Here is a 23,439-nt window from a genome sequence, read left to right as displayed (position 1 = left end):
CATAATATGTTGCAGCAACAACTAATTGCACTTAGGTATTATGGATCAAGCAAATATTGAAAGATATCAAGGTAAAATGCAATGAACTGATAATTATTTACTATGATAACTTAGCAGCAATAGATATATCAAAGAATCCAGTATTTCACTCTAAAACAAAGCATGTTTCTATTAAGTATAATTTTTTGAAAGAAAACATTGAAGCAAATGAAGTGAGATTGGTTTATGTGAACACTAAAGAGCAAGTTGCAGATATTTTTACAAAGCCTTTGCTTAAGGAAACATTTGAATATCTCAGAGAGAAGCTTGGGGTAATCACCCCACCGACAGAGACTTAAATGATGCAGATTGACATCAAACCAGCAGGGACTAATAGAAAAAAAAAAATTCCGGTTTTGATGAAGGAGAGCTAACGCTCAAGGGGAGTAGTTAGTTGTATGTTATGTTTTGATTTTTAACTGCTTTGGCATTTGATGTCAAAGGGGGAGAGATGTCTATGAAAAAACATTGTACTTTGGAGATGTATTTTGGTTTTGGTTATATTGTTTATGTTTTTGGTACACAACTTTGTGTTGACTTGTTTAAAGGAGATTGTTGGCATTCTGTTTGTGGCACTTAGATGTTTTTCCATCTAGTATTGCCATCAATGCCAAAGGGGGAGATTGTTGGTATTATGGATGACTTTGTCATGTGTTACATTGGTTTTGTCATTGATGTCAACACTTATCTTTCTGGAGGCCTACATTGTTGATTTGGCACTCTGGTTATATTCGTTTGTTGATGAACCCACACATTGTGGTGCCGGTATGGATATTGGCTTATGCACAGTTATCGGTATATGTTTCATCGGTAGCTCAGGAAGGTGATGATGACTTGTTATCATTTGGAGATCATTTGGTTATGTCGAAGACATGGATTGGATGTTTGCATTTGGTGTTTTGCATATTGGACTGATTGGGTTCACATATTTGGCTTAACCGACAGATAGGTCCAGGTTATGAACCGGCATAAGAAATCATGTTCTAGATCTACATGACACATTTTGGAAATGGTTTATTGATTGGATAATGTGTAAATGTATTGAGGCCGACATATTGTATTGTACCAACTTATTTTGTAATTGATTTAAATGTATTATCTTTTGGGAGCCAACCTAATGATTATGTCTTAGGTTTTGTATAAATAATTGTAACATGTAATAACCCACTTCACTTAATCCAAAAACTCAATAGTTTTTTTTTAATATATAAAAATATTGATTTCTTATTCTTACTTATTCTTATTTATTTTTTATTCAATCACATACTCAGGTACATCTTTCCAAATGAGAGAGGCATCCATCCAACTGAGATGGGCATCTAACCATATGGGTTAGGCATCTATCCATATGAGACTAGGCATCTAACCATACGGGTTAGGCATTTGTCCATACAGGACAAGAGGTTTCATCTATCCAATCCGGGATAGGCATCTACCCAAATGGGGTAGGCATCTATTCATAAGAATAGGATATGCTCTGGCTAGAGACTTTAGATGGATCAGGACCATCCGGTCCTGAGCCACTCTCTAAAGACTACACTCCCCTACTAGGAGTGCACTCAGGTCGCTGACCTTAGGAGTATTAAAATAATTACATAAACAAGCTTGAGTTTAGCCTTGAAATTCGGCCTAAAGCCTCAAGAAGTCAAGCGAATCCAAACGAGATTCCTTTTGAGTATGCATTGAATTAATTTTAACCTTTCAATTAGTATTTGCACCATTTGATTAAAAGACCAAGGAGCTTCAAGAACCAACTACTCACCCAAAACCAAATCCTAATCCCCATCCCCGAATGCCTGAGTACAAGGGACAACTCCATCCCTAGACTGCCTACATACCCGTTTCGGCACGAGATCAAGGCATAAAGTATGTAGTTCTGGTTTTTAACTATGGTTTAATGTAAACTGTTTGGTGGGTACACAACCCTTTCTAGGGCCAATGTCCTAGACAGTTTCTTTGTGGTTGCTACCCACGATGGTAGCTCTATAGCAAAAAAGCTTAAGGTGGCCTTCTGCTTGTGTCCTAAAACAACTAAGTCCTATTTCCTATTAAATAGGTCACCCTTAATCCGTTATCATCTGTTGAAATCATCAAGATAAAATAAATTTTCAAGATCTTCACACACATCCAAACCCTAATGGGATTATGTAAAGTTCAACTGATTGCATGTAAATTCATTTAAAAATTAATCTTTTTAGATTATCTATCCAAGGGGGATTACCTACCCCTTGGATTTTAACTTCCAAATGACCCTTATTTCTCCCCGACGATTTAGAGGGACGATGCCACAAACACTGTTATTGCAACTTTATTAGGCGTTAAGTGCAGTAGTTCAACATGACGACATTACCCATAAGTGTGACCCAGAGGCACCATAGATACCGAACGCCGCTAATTTTTGGTTTCAACTCCTCTTGTTTAGTTATCTAACTAGGAATTTAACTTTGAATTCATGAATATTAAATGAAGCAGTATACCAATACAATTATGAAAAATAAACTATTATATACAAGGAATTATCGCTTGAATTTAAAAACTAAAGTATGAATTTTATGTAATTGAAAGGAACATAAGCAAATCGACTACTTGGAATAGTATTTTCTTTGAAGGAAAGTTATGATAATTAAAAAATCGAAAACTTGAACTAAATACATGAAATTACTGTAGACGTATAAAAATGACCATATTCGTAAATGAATATTTTATGTTCATTTCTCTATTTAATTAAATCCAATTTAATTAAATTACCCACATTCTTCTATTTAATTAAGTAAATTACTCAATTAAATTCACTATACCATTTAATAGGATAAATTCATTTTATTCAATTAAAGCCCATGTCCACTTTTTAATTAAATTCAAATTTAATTAAAATAGTTATCCTAAATTAAATAAATTTAATTTATTTAATTCCAACCAAATAGAAATAAAACAATTTATTTTAAATTAATTCTATTTTTCCTCACCCACTTGCAAAATCCTACACCTCCCACTTGCATCCTAAACCCTCTTTCTAACCCCTTCTAGATTCTTCTAATCCTGATTAATTAACCCAAACCCATCCATTATCCCATTTCCCTAAATATGAGGAGGTCACTTGTCAAATTTGGAGTAAAGTTTTCAAAAGACATTAAAGCCTTTATCCATTCAACAAGCTAACTTGTTGAATACCCCCAAATTTGGAAGGACTCTTACAAATTTATCCCCAAAGTCTTCATAACCATTAATGGTTAACTCAACCCTCTTACATGGTTAAAGAATTTCTATAAACTCAACCTCCATGTAACCCAAGGGTCTCATCAAGCATTTATTGCTTTGACCATAGTTATCCTTAAACCTTTGCACAAGAGTTAATCCTTTGGGTAAAAGCTTTATCCAATGGATAACCCTAACTTAACCTTAACCCTTAACCCCTAGGGTAACCATGAAGTCTTCTCAAGCATTTAATGCTTCTTACATCTCCTCTCAACCAACCTTATGTTGACAATTGTCACCATTTCATTGGTGCCAATTGCAAACATGGATTCCCAACTTTCAAACTTAGCCATTGATTAATTCTTTCAATCCTGGCCATCCATTGCCCTATTTTTGCTATAAATAGAGCTCTCATTCCTCCATTTTCAGATATCATCCAAGTTTTTAGCATCACACTTATACTCAAATCCATTCAAGCTTTCATATTTCTTATATGCTCATCATTTAGCCTCTCTTTTAAATAGGAATTAATCTAAATATGCAAATTTAGAGTATGTTCCTTATCATTTAGCTTAAATCATAAACTAATATAGTATGCTAGGATAGTCTTGTTTACTAACCTTGTCATCTTATAGCTAGTTTATTGCATTTGTAGCATCATGCATAGCTTAGAATGCATCTCATCTTAAAATCAACAAAACATCCCTTGTTCTTGCATTTGTCATCCCTAAACCATTTTGCTCAGTGATCTGAGAGCAAAAACATTGATTTGAAGGACTGTGCAAGATAGAGAACCATAGAACCAGCCTTGGGAAGTTGAGCCATACTTCATGACTCCATAGCTTGCACCAAGAAGTCCTGTGGGTGTGTGAGCAAGGCTCCTTAGAGCTCCGTTTTTCACATATTGAGTTCTATCGACCCGCTTTTCCCGCATACAATCAGTAATTGCTTGGAAACCATGATACTTTCAAAGATAACTTATGAAAATGATTTGAATTACTTGCAAGTTATAATTGTTTTTGACAAACCATTACACAATAAGTATGAATCCTAGTACTGATTTGCTTGAAAGAAAATTAAATGATTGAATAGCAAGAATTTGGAAATGAATTTTAACACCTACTTGTTTGAAGTGAAAAGTACTTAATAATAATCTCAACTAATTCTTTCATATGAAGCAATACAAATTTCATCTACAAATGATAACACTACTTCAAATGTGAATCCTAATACTTGAAAGCTACTAAATTGCTTGAAATAGAATTTAAATTATCAAATAATTATACTTTGGAAAAGAATTTAGTACTCACTTGTTGAAGGGAAGAGGAAACAACTATTCAATAATAAGCTTCAAATTAACCACATTATTCTTAGTTACTAATTGTTTAAAAAAGAGATTAGACAAGAGTGTAAACACTTACTAGTTAACCAAGTAAATAATACTAAGTGTCCTAATAAACAATTCTAATCAATAAGCTTCTAGTTGCTTTTGAACTAATACCTTTGCAAGATTATAAAGTGATAACTAATTACTCCTTCCACTTGGATTAACGTTAACTTTATCGTTGGATACATTCTACAAATAATAACTGTATCTATATCCTTTATTACGAAAGACAATGATACTAGATTTAGAAATAATATTTGAATGACTCTTTGACAATATCTATGATTACATATTATATGAAATTTGATAAATTATAATGACTCTCAAAACTTAAATATATAAACTTAGGTACATAATCCACACCATATAAATGTATAATATTATTATTTATTTTTTACATATATTTTACCTCTAATATTTCTTTTTTATTATATTTATAAAGTCATTATATTTATTTAAATGATATATTCCCTTGCCCACAAAACTTTGATCTTTTTTTTTTTATTCTCTTTTTATATCTTTAATGAGGAAATAAAGTAATAATAATATTCAATTCTATACATAAATAAATCAATTTCATAATCCCCACCCAATCATCATGATTTTTATTTTTTATTTATATTTTTAATGCAACACTACATTACTTTTTCTTTATGAAAAGGGGAAACATTATAAAAGAGAAAAGTTTAAAAGAAAAGGAATTTATTAATTAAAAAGGCAACTTTATTCTAACATGCCACGCGAGAAAGGATGTTTTTTTCCTAATCTTGAAATTTATTTTGAAATTATCCCCAATTCACTCCCCTTAAATATTATAAGATGAAAATAAATAAAGCTTTTAATCATTTAGTAAATAAAATAAAATAAAATAAAATAAAAAGAATGTCATTCACAGGAAAGTCCAAGGAAATATTTAAAAAAGAAAAATAGCATTTTCTTAAAAGCCCTAAAAATCCGTAAGGATTTCCTTTACTTACCCCTTTATTTTTCTTGTGAGAATTAGACATGAGGCAACCAGGGTTCTACTGGTATTGATCACCATGACAGGAAGAATTTATCTATGAAGAGGAGGCTATTACCACAACAGGGGTGCAAGGAAAAAAAATATTGTTGTTTTCTTTTATTTGTTTTCTTTGTGAGATTTTGTTTTTATATAATTTCATTTACCTTAACATTGTTTCTCTATGTTTTTTTTTTTAATTGGTTTATCATGATTTGCTCACTCAATGTAGATCTATAGCTTGCAAATCCAAAGATTGCACATTTTAGAGGCATGGGGAAGGGCAACATGAAGGAGGAGGGATGGTGGCGCTACAAGAATGATATCAATAATAGGGTCAAAATAAAATAAAAACTTCAGCCAGAGGACCCTCTTGTAACCTCCAGGAAGGAAAAGAAAGAAAAAGGAATTGGGTTTACTCCTACATCTTCCTGTGGGTGATCAAAGAGGGGTGAGATTCGAATGGCTTGGTTCCCAAAACCTATTTTGTTTAATCAAACTATGCCTACCTATAGGGTAGTATGTAAATTTACTGAGCAAAATTCCTAAAAGTAAAAGTATGCTTTATTTTTCAAGTAATATACAAATACCCACTTCATTCTTTCACCATTTAATGTGTTCATGCTAGGAACAGATACATTTTTTTTTTTAATCTAATGTCTGTACTACCAGATGATCAATGCACAATATATTTTATTTAGCATCTATAATGACAGAGTTTTCATTATTGAATGTCAGTATGAAATCCTATCCACTAAGATATAAGCATATGTATGTAGGGAACTACTAATGAAAATGTAACTTATTTTATCTTTTTTATTAAAAAAATTCAGTAAACAACTTAAAAGACTTCTCTTCATTCAAATTCCTTTCTGATACAAAAAAACAAGTGAAAGAGTTGCAGTTCAGAACATGAGATTTTCTCACACAGAATAAGTTCATAACTATTACATTAAGAAGCAAGTTTTAAAACTCCTCATTCTGTATTTTCTATCAACAATTGTCCATCTTACTATGGTCTTACATCCCTTTTTGAGATACATGACAAAAAACTCTAAATATTTTTTTGTTTTTACAAACATAGTTACATAGCATAGTATTTCCGTTTGACAAGGATATAAACACAACTTTCTATTTCCTTCCACATATAGGAGACCTTTGCCTTACTTTGTTTTCAACATGGCTTTCTTAGAGCATTTCATAAGGGCTTCTATTGAACTATAGTTTTAATGTAAGCTTTAACGTGTCACTCATATATATATATATATACTCTAAAGTTTAACTATAATGACAATTAATATTTTGTGTTTTATTATTTTATTTTATTCTACTATATATGTTTTATTAATCTATATTTTATTTTGGAAACATAAAATAATTGGATTAAATCAAGGGATGGGTTTTCAATTGACATTTTCATTTGTATACATATTTTTTTTGGAAGGAACCCTACTAACTTATTAATTCAACATGAAGGCAAAATATACATATTTATTTTGTACGGGCATGTAGATTTACTCTATCAAAATTTGGAATAGGGAAAGATACATGCATATGTGTTTTTTCTCTATAGAAATCCAAGAGCATGCAATGTATTGCCTTTATTAAAATCTGTAAACAATGAAGGAGATTTCTTGAAGAGAGATGAGAATGCAATTTCCTATATTACTTAACCCGCCCTCTTTCTGATTTAAATAAAATATCAAAACCTACATAAAGTTATTTCAAATAATATGCTTGCAAATAAAAAGTAACCCCCCCCGTTCTTTTCTCTACTAAAAAAAAAAGAAAAGAACATGCAAGTAAGTAGGGAAGGAGGAACCTGAATCTGTAATCAAATGAAGACTCTATTGTTGATCACCTTCTCTTTTCCCAGCTATCCTTCTTCAATCCTTTCCTTGTAGCCTGGTAAGGATTCTCCAAAACCTCTAAAATCCTGCAATACTTCTACGAAATTTCTCTTACAACTAATTTCTTAAGAAATCAAAGACTATTTTATCACAAAAAAGAAAAAGAATGAACTTTTTTTTTTCCTCTTTCGAGAATCTAGTAGTCAATATATAGAAAAAGAGAAGCATTTCCCACTACCAAAGAATTAATTGATTTCCATATTCTTTTTCCCAAAATAATTCCATGTAAAAGTTGGGGTTACATGCATATTAAATTTGAATTTGCAATTCATCCACGCAAGACACATTCCTTACAACTTGTCATAGTGGTCGTTACATTCGACCATGCATTTGAAATTTGAATTTGAAATTTGTTTCTAGAATCTTCTTAGTTCTCCTACACCATGTGCTCAATTAGAATATTGAGTAAATAAATAATTTCCAAATAATTTTATGACCTCATGTGTGTCACCACATATTGATTCTTCTTTTTAAAATAAGTCAATCCTTATTCAATTTTTCATCTCTAACTAACTTTACTCATAAGATTAATCATAACAATGATAGCAGTAGTAGTAGTAGTAGTAGTAGTAGTAGTAATAGCTAGTCCTATCAAGAGGTTTATGACAGATCTCATTTAGAAGAAGTGTGCGTATATTAAAGATTATTGTGAAGAGCGAAAACAAGCAGATCCTTGTGCAAATCAAGCAGATATTATCTTAAGGTTGAATGAAATGTTATGAAGGTGTTTGGTCCTCATGCGCAAAGCTTAAACCGGTACTGAATCTGGCATTGAAGATGCTAAATTGAAGTAGTACATTGATTATTGGATTTAACCATCCAACTGTGTAGTCAGTGAGACTCCTAATTTTGTGATTGAGTAGTGAGCTCTAGGCGGTTGGCCTTTCAGCATGTGCAGACCCCATTATTGTATTTACTTAGTATCTGCAGTAGTATCATCTGATTATGGGTAAGGTTTCCCATCATGGTTCAAAATCTTTGTGTCATGTGTGGTGGATGTTGTTTTGCTTTCTATTTCATGCATTAAGTTGTACCAGTAATATTATAAGTGTTAATTTGTTTTACCGGCATTGAGTTTTAAGTTGGAATAATTTGTTTTCGGTTATAATCTATTGACAACTGATTCACCACCCCCTCTTAGTTGTCCTTCCCGGTTCCTAACACTCCAGACCTGACCCCACCATATTTGTAGAAGTTGAAGCAGAAATTGCACACTTAAATCTAGAACAAATAGAGGTCAGACAAGCTAATGTTGGATGAATTGAGGGAAACTCATAATACATAGATGGAGATTACCGTGGTAACCACAAAGGCCTACAAGGTGTTGTGTTAGGAGGAGAAAACACAAAAGTTGAAGGAGCCCCTAGGGACTAATCCCCCTCCTCCACCACCTCATAATGGAGCAATTGGGACATAATCTACTGATATATCAACAATGGCTCAAATTCGACAAATTCTAACACACACAATAGAGACCAAACACCATAACATAACTATTTCAGATTTCAATAGTAGGCAAAAAAGTTTATATCGGTGATATCACACTTACAAAAGTTTTAGTTTGGTGATATATTGCAATAGACAACTTGAGAAGAAGTATTAAAGGACTGCATGGAAATAATAAACAAAGTGGATGAGATTATCATGGACATACAAAATCACTTCCTGCAAATTAAAGGGGACCCCTCTTCGCCCACTCTTAAACACCTTCAGCTATTGATTGATGTATTGCTTCAAGACAATAGAGTTTTGACATATAACATCGAATACGAAGTACAAAAGGAGTTTGACAAAAACAAGGACGATGAGGCTAGGAAGTGTTGTGCTTCTACGCAGCAACTTTGGGACCCAACTAGTCCTGACTAAATTGATTGCCACAGAGATGAGTGAGCTTTGTCTATATTGCTTATAGTGGGCTAGTGTGTTGAAACATATTCAAAATATATTGGAGGAGCTAGAAGGGGAAATATCGAAGACTTAACAACAATAAGATGCCATGCATAATTAGGATAGAACAATCTAGGTAAACATTGAGGCCTTACATGATCAACATTAACAACAATAGGACCATATGGATAAGAGAAAAAAGAGAATCTGACAACTGACAGTCTTTGCTAGCTCGAGACTAGCCTACTTCACTGAGTTGATAAATAATGCATAGACTTTTTGGGATAATCTCCAAATCTTTGTATCTCTGATCGAAGCAGAGTCATAGCACGTAGGCCTTCATATCCATGTTGATCAGTTACAAACGGTAAAGAAATAGTCAGATGACTAGTTTCAAACTCCACAAATCATTTATCAAGACATCCTACCATAGAAGAAGACTACTTGACTTAGGACAAATCAAATTTTTGTCGATAGGATGATGTTGACCAAAAAACATGTTATCGACCCCAGTCTGGAGAGATAAGGGTGTAATTTGAAAATAGTAATTCTGGAATAGATTAGAAGGCTATCATCTAAGGGTCCCAACCCTTAAGGGAGATATAAGTATAGATAGGATAGGCAATTACTAAGCGACTAAGGATAACTAATAAAGAGACTAAGGTGATAGATGGAAGATATTCCTGATAAAGTAGACATAAGGAATGCATATTGCATTATAAGATATTAATACAAGGAAATCTATCTTGCTTCTCTAATATGGTGTATGATATTTCTTTCTAATTTAAGTATTTAAAATAGATCCAAAATTCATGTAATTATTTCCTCAATAGAACATCCTCTGAGGCTATAGACCCCAACTAACAGAAATCCTTAGGAACAAGACTCCACTCTGTCTCCTTCAAATTTCTTGTTAACATTGATTTCTTCCAATTTCCCTTCATTAGCCCTAATTCACATTATCAAATTCAATTTCAGCTCAAACAAGGAGAATAAAGAAGTCCAATATGTGCTCAGCCCCTTTTCAATATATTTTAGGTTGAACCTATTGACTATTATTCCCTTTAACATAATAGGGTTGTAAGTCAATTTTGTTCCTAGCTTACTAGTGAACCCTCATTTTCTACCTATAAACATTTTGGTGAACTTGACACTTATAACTTTTTGCATATTTCTGATTAGGTATTTTTTAATCTAGTTTTCACAATGAAATTTAAAAAATATGTTTGGTTTTCTATTTTACATGTGATTATATTACTTATTAGCTATATTCATCAAAATCATATGTTGGATAATAGCTTCTTTCACTTCATGTTGTTTGTATTCATCTATACAATTTTAATGTATTGCATTTTGAGGTTTTCAAATATGTTTCGTATATTTCTCAAAGCTTCCATACATGTTTCATGTTGTTATATGATGACATTTTATAAGGAAACTCATGAAATGCTTGGATTTCATTAAATATTTAGTGGATGTTTCAATTAATATCTTTGATAATCCTCTTAGAGATGATGTTGAAATGAATTGTAATTGTACCTCTCTTACAGTATCTTTTATTCACGAGGAAAGAGTTAATGCTCCTATCAATGATCTCTCCAACAGAGATGTAACATTGAAGAATAATGATCAATCCTCTCCTTACAAAGGTACTTTGTTGCAAGAGAGACAAGGTGAGCATGTTAATCTTAGCATATCTATAACTCTAGTTCCTTCTAATTATCTAAGAGCCTACCTTACCCATCAACATATTTTGAGACAAGTCAATATTATGCATTTTATTCATGATTTATCTCCTAACATAACATAAAAAAAAAATTAAGTAAAGATGAAGCTTTAGATGATGAGAATACTTCTCCCCAACCTAACAAAGTGGATATGAATGATGATAGCAATAATCATCTTCCTAAAAAGATCCTTTCACCTTCATCTATTCATCCCTTTGGCCATTCAAGATGTACTTACACAACAAATTTTAATGAGGTCTATCATGAAGGTCCTTTCCCTTCATGATTAAATACACATTTTGACGTTGGCAATGACATGATTGCTAAACAATATAGTGGACAAGGTCTTGGAAATATGGAACAAAGAATCAAGGTCCCTATAGAACTACCTTCACAATGCACTAGAGAATGTATAGGGTTGACTTCCCCTTCCTTATCAATCCTATTACTAAAGTCTAATCTTCTTACCTAACAAGAAATAAGGACTATCTTTGTTGATGAACCTTTGAAAACAAGAAATTTTTTTATTTTTGGAAACGTAAACATGATAAAAACATTAAATTCCCTTTTGTCCACTTCTCAAAAAATCTCAAGCTAGGTAATAGTAGTACATATTATCTCTTTCATTGCATCTATTCTCATTATGTTGGTGATTGTTGAGCTTTTAAATAATTTATTCAAGATCAACATGATAGAGCCGCGATAGAGCTCTTATTCATATTACAATTGATCTCATTCTTTTTCTAAATCTACAAGTAGTGCCTTAGCATTTCCTTCGCCTATCATGTTGCTCCTTACTATGTGACATTGGTAGCTTACCTTTTGGGGGCTGTTTGTGATGCATTGCGGTACAATTTCATGTGCGATTATACTTGGCTAGCAACACAATAGCCTTGGTGTTCTTGTCTCCATGCTTGGTGGGCAAGAATAGTTTTCAACCTTTTCTCTCTTTTTTTAAGGATTCACTTTTCCTTTGCGAGTTGCATCTCTTATAAAGATATCCTTTATTGTATAAAATTATTCATTCTTTGTGAGATTTTAACCTTGCTTGGAGGTGTGTATCCTTTGTTAGGATCTCTTCCTTTCTTGAAAGCATTTGTTTTTATGATCTCTCCTTGGTGTTGATCTCTCCTTGGTGTTGAAGGAAATCCTTCTGTACATAGGAATCTTGGAAAAGGGGACCTAAAGGGCATAAAATAAGACATGAATGCACCCAATTTGCATGTAAAATGAGGAAATGCATACTGTAGGAAGAAACCCTAAAAACTAATAAAATGATGCCCCATTGTTGGATAGATACGTCAGACCATGGACCATGGATAAGAGGAACTTCATCCTCAAGATGAGACAAACATGACGAGGATAGAGGGAGCACACAGTGATATGGACATAGTCACTCAGTATGATTTAGACATCCTTGGATTTATACTCAGCCTGTGGACCATAGCAAACTCAGACAGTCTGATTTTGTACTTCGACACATACTCCATTGCTATTCTTTTGCCTCCGAATTATGTGGGTTTCACCTACAAGTGCAAAGCGTGATTGAAAACAAAGTTGTAAAGTGAAAATGACAGCATGAGGGTACTCGAATTGTGGTTAAGATTGATTGAGAAAAGAGTGCTCAATTTATAGACCATTTGATGAGAATTCAAAAAGGGCAATAAAATAATTAATTGGCATGATTTTATGACAAATTATGACAAATTTCATGACCAATTTCATGACAAGTTGCTATGTGAAAATGTGACAAATTGAGATTAATTTGTGCTCATCAAATTATGACATGATAGGTTTCAAGCGTAGGTTCATGATGCACAAGCACAGGTTCATGCTGCACAAGAATAGTTTGAGGCTACACAAGCGTAGGTTCATGACGTAGAAGCGCGGGTTGAGGCTACACAAGCGCAAAAGTGCCTAAAGATATGTTTCAAGTGAGTCACTCAAGCAAAAAAACTTGTCGATGAAGCCAATGGGGGTCCTAAGGAAAAAGGGACCTAAAGGGGATAAAATAAGACATGAATGCACCCAATTTGCACGTAAAACAAGGGAATGCAAACTTTAGAAAGAAACCCTAAAAATTAACAAAATGATGCCTCATTTTTGGACAAATATGCCAGACCATGGACCATGGATAAGAGGAGCTCCATCCTCAAGACAAGACACACATGACAAGGACAGAGTGAGCATACAATGATAGGGACATAGTCGCTTAGTATGATTTAGACATCCTTGTATTTGTAGTCAGCTTGCAGCCATACCAAACTCAAACAGTTTGATTTTGTACTCCAACATAGGAACATAGTTGAAGATATACCAATGAAAGATAAGACTCGCAAATCCAAACAAGTCAAACAAACATCCTGATCTCCATTGCCAAAGTGAGAGTGTTGTGTTGATAGGACGATCATGTTGTTTGGTTTCAAGGATTCCAGTACCCTGTCTAAGACAGGACACAGTCTGGTTTCGAGTATACTGCACCATGTATAAGACACATGATAATATTGACAAAGGACTGATAATGTTGATGTTGTTGATTGATAGGACAACTAGATCAATTGGAATGCTTAGTTTGCTAAATAGTTCATCTGTTGATGCGTGATTTTGTTAAGCATAGTGTGTTATTGTATTGTTTGTTAGACGTCTGCTCAAATGTTTGTCTATGGACAAGGGGACATTTTATTGGCAAAAAGAAATGAAAGGATTGGTTTTTGGATTTTTTATGTTTTCCATTTTTTAGGGTTTTTCGAAATTTTTTATTTTTTTGGTCCTTTTTCAGGACATTTTACAATTTTTTTTATTATTTTAGGACATTTCTCGAATTTTTAGTGATTATTTCAAAATATTTTTCGAATTTTTAGTGATTATTTCAGGAATTTTTTTTTATTTTTAGTGATTTTTTCATGACATTTTTTGATTTTTATGATTTTTTATGATTTTGGCCCCAATGTTTAAGGCAAGGATTATGACAAATGGATAAATAGGCTTGCTGAAATGTCAGTTGATAGAGGGAAGACATTGGCCATTTATTATGGAGACAACGTGGATGCAATTTCCAAGGGCTATCACGTGATGGGATAAGGGATTGGATATGACAATGTAAAGTAATGGCATGGCCTAAGGGACATGTCAAGAGGTTTTTGAAAGCATGTTTGTCAATTTTATGTCCTTATGTTAGATCAAGATCAAGGAACAAAAACTAGTATGGATGGTGATAGGATATGCATTGGATAAGCAAGATAAAAAACGGATAAATGACATGGACTAAAGGTTGTGATAGGCTAAATGATAGTGATAAAAGGTTGCAATAAGCCAAGGAATATAGATGAAAGATGGTAATAAGCAAATGGATAAAGACCAAAAGTTGTGATAGACTTAAAGCTACGAATAGGAAGCATGACATTCATGAAAATCCTCAGCCTTGTCAAGATCAAAGGTGGAAAAGGGAATATGGACATGAAGAACAATAGGATAATGGAGGATATGACAGGGTATTAGGATAATGAAGGACATGACGGGGGTATGATATGATAGGATAGAAAGGACAAAATTTGCCCCCAAGTATAGTATGCAAGAAGTTCATGGATTAAGTATGACGCCTGTTTGCTAGGTTTTCATCATGGTACTTCCCTAAGGTGCTTGTTTGTCAGGTTTTCACCAGAGGACAAATTATTTTTCTTTTTCTTATTTCTTTTTTTCTTTTCTGTTTTCAATTTTTTTTTCATTTTTTCATTTTTCTATTGTATTTTCTTCTTTTTGTTTTTGTATCTTGACTTTTTGCTGAATATGGACACATGACGGGTGATGGAAGGACTCAAGCATCTTGTTTTTTGGATAGTAGCCTTAAAAATTTGTGTTGCAATAGACCATGGCTATTGAAAGTATGCTCAAAGACGTTGATAGAATAATGACATGGAAATGAGATGGGACTAAGGCAAGGATTTAATGCAAAGGATTGGATAGGATGGAAGGAAGGATGTAAAATATGCATTGGATAATGGATAGGATATTGGAAGAATTGTTCTTGGAAGGATGAAAATGTTGGCAAGATCAATATTGGCACACACCTTGAGGGGTGGTGGACTAATTGAGGAAAAATGGATTTTGGATATTGAGATTTTGATAGAGGAAAGGCCATGGATTTTGGGACATAACGACCCAAAATGGATGAAGGAGATTTTGGAGGAATATGTTTTGAAGGTTTGGATAGAGGAATAGAAATTTTGGATGCCAATTTTGATTTTTGTTTAGAATGGTGTGCTTTAGGGAGTTGCTTAGGAATCCACATTGTCTTTGATTTTTCATGCTTTTGTGGTTCCTTGGAACACATTGCTTCTATAAGGGATTTAGGAACCCATATAGATTTTGAATTTTCTTTCTTTTGAACAATTGACCTTTGTGGCCTTTTGGATATTTCTTTCTGGATCATATTTTGCTTTGTTTTGACATGTTGATTAGACTGAACATGTTGATCCTTGACTACATGTGGATTATTGGACTTATGACCTTTATGGTTGGCATCAAATTTGCTTGGAGAGGGAAAGGAATGCATGGATGGAAGGTGCTCAAAGATGTGTGCCTTTCCTGACCTTGAATAGGGGACGAAGCGATATAAGGACCTAAAATGGATGGAAGGGATGACAAGGAAGACATGTTTGGATTTTGATGGAAGGACACCAACACCTTGTGTAGTACCCCTTCTCGATCGGACTTATTAGACTGATTTTGTGTTGCAGTTTACTATTCAGTGATACTTTATTGCTCGTCATTTTGCAGACGTATTTGATATTATTTCATGTTTATCTGGATATTGGATGCATGAGTTATTTTCAGTATTTCAGTATTGGTGATTTCTAGTATTTCATGGATTATTGCTCGTACTGACATCTTACTTTATCTAGGCGATGTGTCATATATATGTTGCGTGTTTGCTATTGTATTGGATGCAAGGGGACGATTTTCCTTCACTCGTTTCGATGAGACAGGGAATGTCGCGATTCTCCTTCATCGGTGTGCGTGCTATGTATTCTATATTTATATGCATGTATGTGTGCTTCGATGTTGCAGGATATTGCAGGTACAAGTACCGAGTAGGTACGGGGTATCGTCTCGACCTGGCTTCACAGGTCTGAGCGTGCCTTATATGTCCGATGGGAGTGGAGGAGATAGCTTTTGACCCTAGTCCTTACCTCAGTCTTTATTTTGTGAGTGCCGTCAGTCGGTCGTTCATCCCTTTTGTTTGAATTTCGAGTCTTTTTGTTTTCCTCGATTTGCGTGCCACAGTGGTTCGGTTATTTATTTAAAGTATAAGTTGTCATTATTCGTTGGCTTGAGCGATTTATTCCTTATTATGCCTTATGTCTTGAATCAAGCTTAATTGATTAGTTTATTAGATTTTAACTTTTAGTTGCTTATTTTGGCAAAGTAATCGTGTTTAGATCCAACGGAAGAAGTAGAATAAATGAGTTAATTGCTTTAACATATGCAAATAAAGCTAACTCATTGTTTTCCTATTTAGTAGAAAAGTTGATTTAATTGCTATATATGAAAAATTTAATTTTTCAAAAAGGGAATTTTCATTTATTTGTTTTGAGGAATTTGAAAAAGAAAAGAAAAAAAAAGAAAGTCAATTGTTGGAATTTAATGTTTTTTAAAATAGAAAATATTGCAACCTAGAAAATTAGGTCAAAAAAAAAGATTGTCTTACTAATTTACCTTGGAGGAGATTTTGGGGGTTATGCTTATTTGGAGGAGGAAAAAGAGATTCTGGAAAAATTGCTTGAAAGGTAGATTTGGATTTTGAACCAGCTGGGGATTCTGCTGTAGCATACCACTCCTTCTTGGAAATCTTAGAGGTTGGTTGAATCCTTGTTTATTTCAACAAAAAAATCCTTGCTTTCTTCCAATTCTCTGTTATTTGTTTAAAAGCTTGATTTATGAATTTTGGGTGTTGAGTGTTTGTTTGTCATGGGTTTGTGGAAGAAGGATTCTATCAATTTGTTATCAAATTCAAACTTAATCTCTCTCCATGTAAATTCTTAACTTAATTTATGTTGTTTCATCTTTGCTTGTGCAAGAAATTTCTTGGTTTGTTTTGCTGTTTGTAATTGGAAATATTGTTGGGTTTTAGTAGTGTTATGCTGACAAAATTTTGCCAAGCATTCATAAAATACCTCTCCCTGGTAATTTCCAGTTTAAAAATGATGATTATGAGTTAAATTTTCTTGTTCATGCTTGTTGGGAGCAAATAAATTCAATTGGGGTTTGGGGATTAAGTTTATTCCCATTTAATTAAATTTTTTAGAGTAAACTGGGCTGATTTGAATGAAATTTTATTGCCCCTGTTTGTTTTGTCTCAGAAGATTTGTATTTGCTGGTAAAAATTGGCATTACCAGTGACTTTTATTATTTGTTTTTTTGGTTGTATGTTTGTTAAAAATATGGTGTGGCTGGGAAATTAATTGTTAATTTTGTTCTAACAGAGATTTCCACCTCTGTCTCTGTTAATAACTCCTTTCATTTTGTCTCAGACCTTTTTTTTTTAAAAACGAAATTTAAATTGTTATTAAAACAAAAAAAAATTGAAAACAAAAATTAAATTTTAATGGTGTTTGGGATTGGGGGCGGTGGCGGGGAGCTGGGCTCAACCCAGCCCACGCAACTCCCCTCTCCCTGCAGCCTCGCTGCTTTCCCCATGACTGAGGATGCAGCAAGCGCTGCATTCCCCAGTCTGGGAACAGCAGCATGCTGCCGTGGGTGCTTGGGGGCCCCACGTTGGGTGTTTTAAATTTGTTTTTTTTTTATATTTTTTTTTTAGTTTTAAAAAAAGAAAATAATAGTATGATTTGTTAGTGGTTTAAATAAAATTCATAAGTGTTATTTTGTGTTAATATTAAGTGATAATATATTGTTATTTAAACAATAATAACAATATGTTATTATTTAATATTAAATAATAATGATATGTGAATTATAGTTTATAATGATGGTGAGATTAATTAATAATTTTTCGATTTTAGTGATGAGGATTATTTCCCTGGTATTGTGAAAATAAATAAAATGATTTAGAGGTTAGTATTAATGTTGGAATAAAGGAAAGTTTAGGTTAAATTTGATATTAGTGTTGCTATCCAAGTATTGTAAAACAATCGTATGATGATTGTATTCGATGAATAGTTGTTATTTTGGAATTATTTTATATTAGCCGATATATACATTTGTTTAATTTGATTTAAATGTTGACTGCTTAGAGAAAGATTGCTTGTGTAGGATCTGGTGTTTTTAATAATTGCAGTCTAGTTGTTTTAATGTCGTCGCATTATGTTTAAAATTGTCATTATGTTGTCGATGTTTACCCTTGGTTAGGTGTCGATGTTCAAACCTTGAGGAAGTGAGCTATTATGTGTTATGTCCCTAATGGTCAACCCTGAGTTTGTGACTGTGAGTCCTCCACCTGTGTTATGTCTGGATAATTTATGGTTGTTAGCCCACCATAGAGTTCTCATAGATAGTCTTATCCAGTTAGTGACCTAGTAGAGAGAGTGGCTTTCGGGCGGAGGCCGCACCCAAAGTGGATGGCAGGATAACCCCTCAAAAGTCAGCTATTAAGTGATAACCTAATAATCTGTTTAGGGGGTGGGTAGTTATTAATATAATTAAGATAATGTACCCCGTACACGGTTGAGTGCTTGTATAGGCTCAAGGTGTTTGGGAAGGCCTGGAATGGCAAACCTACCACCTTGTCTTCACGAAAGGATGGTAGGGTCCGCATGATGCTTAGATGGAGCCGGGGGTTCGGGAGAGGTTACCAGGATAACCCATGATGGGGGCCGGGACCTATGGAGACCTACCTAGGGTAACCATCTTAAGCCATGTGATGACACTCTCTCTCTAGGGTTGCTAGTGTTTTGTGAGTCGAGTCTCTTGTGTACTGCGGAGTCATGTGTACTGTTGTACTTTTCTTGCTTGCTTGAGGGTCTTCTGCTATCTCCTAGCACGGTGGGGTGGTTCCATTACGGGATCACATGGTCGGGTGGTAGTCCCACTTCCCATCGGATATCTTGTTCCTACCTTCACGCGAGGATTGGCTTCGCCGGTGCATCTTGGTTCTTGCTTCGTGTAGCACTTATGTTCTTGATGTTGTACCTTTGAGGCCCGTGTGGTCATTGTATCAACAGCTTGTAACCTTTGTATTTTATTGTTCTATGGAAGTCATGTAATTTATGGAATATTGTAATTTAAGTTCATGGGATGTATATTGTTTCAATTATCTTTCCTAATATGTATAAATGAATCATTGGAAGTATATATGTTGTAATTCTTTAAGCCTATCTTTTGGAGATCAATTTATGAATATGAACTATTTAATCGTTATTGGCTTTCTCTAATTTTAGATGGATGATTGGATTATATTGTGATGTGGTTTTATTTAGAAGTGATCTTCGTTGGTAACCCTTTAGGATGTAAATGTTAGTCTTTCGCTTATGTTAATTATTGTGCAAAGTTATGATTAATTCATTTGATCTTTAAAAAAAAAAATTATTGCGCCTTTTAGTCGCCTTGTTGTGTTGCTTTCCTTTAGGGTTCCTGGCGGGGCACTACACCTTGAGAGTGAGCTATGTATCGATGACCATTAATATTTGCTTTGATATGGAGGGGTTCTTGCTCGTGAAGGTCTAACCGTTTGCCTTTATGATCCGTATGATACTCTTTTATCTGGAAAGAAGACATGAGTATATTATGAAGTGGGTGCAATATGGAAGGGATGATGGTTCATCATGAAGTAGAGTGGACTGGACCAAAGTGGAGGAACCCATTATGCATGCATGGGGTTCATGAACATCTTGCGCCAACATGTTAGAATCATGCGGGGGATCAAGATCACTAGGAGGATTGAGATCATGAGGGGGACTAAGATCAATGAGAGTCTCTTCATGTGATGAAATGGGAGGAATAATGGGATCATCAAAGGAAATGAGATCTTGGAGTGTACATGGAGGATTAAGACGTGAAGATGGAGGAACAAGGGGATTTTGTAGAGGATCTAAAGGGATAATAGCATCTTGTGGATGATTTGAAAGTGAAAGGATACTGTGATCTTGAAAAGGAGGAAGATCATTGGATTCCTCTTTAAAGGTGTTCTGCTCTTGACTTTCAATGGGATCATCGGAAAGAATGGAATGGATATCTTGATCTTTCTTAGGTAGTGGAATGTCAATGGGATTTAAAAGGACATTTTGGTCATGCAATGGAAGGGGATTATTTGGGATAGGCTGGACTATGATATCTTGATCTTGCTCTCTTTTAGGACTCATTTGTTCGTGCTCTAAATTATCCTCTTGACATGGGGTTGGACTTTGAATACACATGGGGGGTTCTAGCAAGGAATCAATGCTTTGACATGAGGGAGATGGACTTTGAATATGATCCTCTGCAATAGGCATGATGGGAAATGAAGCACATGGTGGCATTGGGTCTAGCATTTCTGAAGTATGGCAAGGACTTGCATCGTGAATTGGATTAGCTTGGCAATCAATTACAGACAACCCTTGGGGAATTGCATCCTTAGGTGTATCATTTGATGGAGATGATATGGAAGGCTCTTGTGAATTTTCAAGAGTTGTAGGAATAGATGCCACTAGAGATTCAATTTGCTTATGAGGGGATGAGTCATTGCTAGACATAGGTGCATGATTTTGATCTTTCTCATAAGGGTCGCTTAAGATTTTCTTTAAGAGTTGTGTAATAAAGCCACCTTTCTTTGGAGACACATTTGAATCCTTGTGAGGTTTTGACATTACTGGGTTTTGAATTTGGATTTCTTTGAAAGTGATTTGGTTTAATGTTTTGATTTTGGACTTGGTTGAGTTGGTTTGACATGTTTGAAATTTGGTTTTGGTTGAGTTGAAACTTTTGTTTTTGAATGTTTGGTTGTAATTGTTGATATTGATTTGTTGACTGAGTTGGATGTTGATACTTGATAGTTGGTTGAATCAATTGTTGACATTGTGTGTTTGGTTGGACATATTGTTGAAATTGTACCGTTGGTTGTGTTGGTTGGATTTGTTGGACCATGTGTAACTTGGACTGGTAGGATGGATAGATTACTCTTGAAGGTTGAGTCTTATAAGAATATGAAGGTTGGTATGACTCAAATTCCAATTCTGATTGTGATTTTGATTCTGAGTCTGGTTCTCTTATGATTGGTGGTATTTGATTATCTGAACTGCATGTGGGCTAGGATCAGTCTTGTTTGAACTAAGATTTTGATGTTTTGGATGCAAACTTGATTTTTGGTTTTGAATGATTGTTTGATTTGAGGGTGATCTTGGTTGAACACTACCAAGTCCTCGTTGCATTGGTATGAAAATTGGTTCAAAATTTGGTGGTGGTCCCAATTGAATGATTCTATACTCTGGTAGCATGTTTGTATGTGGACTAACATTTGGATAAAAGGTTGGTTATATGACATTGTCTTATTGTTGTGTTGGATAGAATTGTGATTGTCTCAACTAGGTATCATCCATTGGAAAAGACATGGCTTGATATGTTGATTCGTAGGATTTCTTAGACTTGGACCTTGTTCAACAAGCATGTCACTATGCAATGCAATATTTTCAAGATTTTGATTTTTAAGGATGATGTATGCAACTAATGCAACCTAAAAGGATGACAATGCAACTTATGTTTTTTTGGGGGGATTTTTGAAAATGCAACTTTGAGGGATGCAAATGTGACCATGGACAAGAATGCAACCTGAGTTTTTGTTGTTTTTCACTGTTTTGGACAAACTTTTGAAAAGAAAACCTAAAGACGTAACCTTGGGAAGTTGAAATGAAGTCTAGACCTTAAAGGACAAGAGGACCAAATGATGATAGGACAAATGACAATGTCGCACATCTTATACGCTTGGATACTAAGCTAAGGTTTGACAAAATGATGTTGATAAGAGGACAAATGTTGGACAAGGTCAAGACTCCCTAACAACAACTTAGGGTTTAATCTAGAGATTTGAATTTTCAAGTTTGGAAAATCCTAATTTTGGGACTATTATGCAAAAGGACAAAAACTATTAACAAGGACCTAGGGTATGGACCTAAGATATGATATGAATATGACCTAAGGAAATGAAATAAAATGACCCAAGGGTATGAAATATCTCAAGGCTATTATGTAATGATATGAGCTTAAGGTATGAATGAAAATATTGACAGAGATTGGAATATGATATTACCTAAAGTTTTGGACTATGCAATGGCATTATCTAATGTAAGAAAGGGGTATGCAAGGAAATAATATGACCTAAGTGAAGACCTAATTTTGGAATGTCAATGATAATGCAAGATGCAACTTAAGCCAAGACCTAGTTTGGGTATGACAATGAAATGAAGACTTAGGAAAATGATTCTAAACCTAAGTGCAAAATGAGGTTGCTTGCAATGAAATGGACTAAAATGAAGGAAGATGACAATATGGCGTAAGACCTAAGTTGGGCTATGCAAAACCTAGCCCTAAGTGACATGAATGTTGAAACAAGGGTACCCAATCTTTTAACAATTCATGTTGATAAAATATTTGCAAATTATTGGATGGATACTTTGAATTTCCTTGAACCAAGTTTGACTTTGTTTCAAGTCTATTTGGACAATTGTTTGGGTTTGATGATAAAAATTGATTTTGACTGCTTTTGAAAAATTATTTTTGCCAATGTTTGTAAGGTTGATTATGTCTTTATTCATAATTCACTTTTAACAAGCACGTAAGACAAGATGTTTGTTTGACTTTGACTCAAGACAATCATGCACCTTCAACAACAAATCCTATGGCTGGCAAGGAAAATACTTGTTGAATCCCCTTGCCCAGAATGATTTAATCAACCAGATAGTTAGAAGCTTGGTAGCACTGGCTCCCCTCCACGACACTCACTTCTATGGGCATACCAAGCTCCGAATTCAAGGGGCATCACTTCCCAAGAATTTACTATCTCGAATTGAAGGGCACATGAGGGGTTTCTTTGGCATGCACATATCTCAATGCCTGGGTCAACATGTAGAAGGTTATTGGTCTCTAAGCAAAAATGTTTATAGTCAGGGCATCTGTTCGGGTGGGCATAGATCCAACGAATTTAATTGTCGCTATGCCATTCTAGCACCTGTTGCTTGCAACTTTCATCACAAACACGTTTGATTATAGTAGCTCGGAAGACCTTGGCTTTAGCTTGTTGCCACTTAGGGTTGTTCCCTCTCACCAATGCTTGTGTGAAGTGTCAGGCAAATCGGGAGGCATGCCCACTTC

At 34.3% G+C, this 23,439-nt stretch overlaps 1 protein-coding gene across 5 annotated transcripts in view; it reads left to right on the top strand.

Annotated features, from left to right (window-relative positions):
• Positions 1-23,439, top strand: part of LOC131078195 (uncharacterized) — a 100,328-nt gene that overhangs the window by 22,737 nt on the left and 54,152 nt on the right. For 2 of the 5 annotated variants that reach the window (XM_058015865.2, XM_058015858.2), the window contains exon 3: positions 10,969-11,091. The exons of 2 other annotated variants lie outside the window; for them this stretch is intronic. In XM_058015865.2, the coding sequence (XP_057871848.2) occupies positions 10,969-11,091 (123 nt within the window). Of the gene's footprint in view, positions 1-10,968; positions 11,092-23,439 lie in introns of those variants that run through there. One more of the 5 variants, XR_009113752.2, reaches the window with a different exon arrangement.

Source organism: Cryptomeria japonica, chromosome 5 (assembly GCF_030272615.1).
Source record: "Cryptomeria japonica chromosome 5, Sugi_1.0, whole genome shotgun sequence".
In the NCBI taxonomy this organism is placed as follows: Eukaryota; Viridiplantae; Streptophyta; class Pinopsida; order Cupressales; family Cupressaceae; genus Cryptomeria; species Cryptomeria japonica.
The sequence above is the reverse complement of the archived record's forward strand: the minus strand, read 5'-3'. Positions and strand labels throughout refer to the sequence as shown.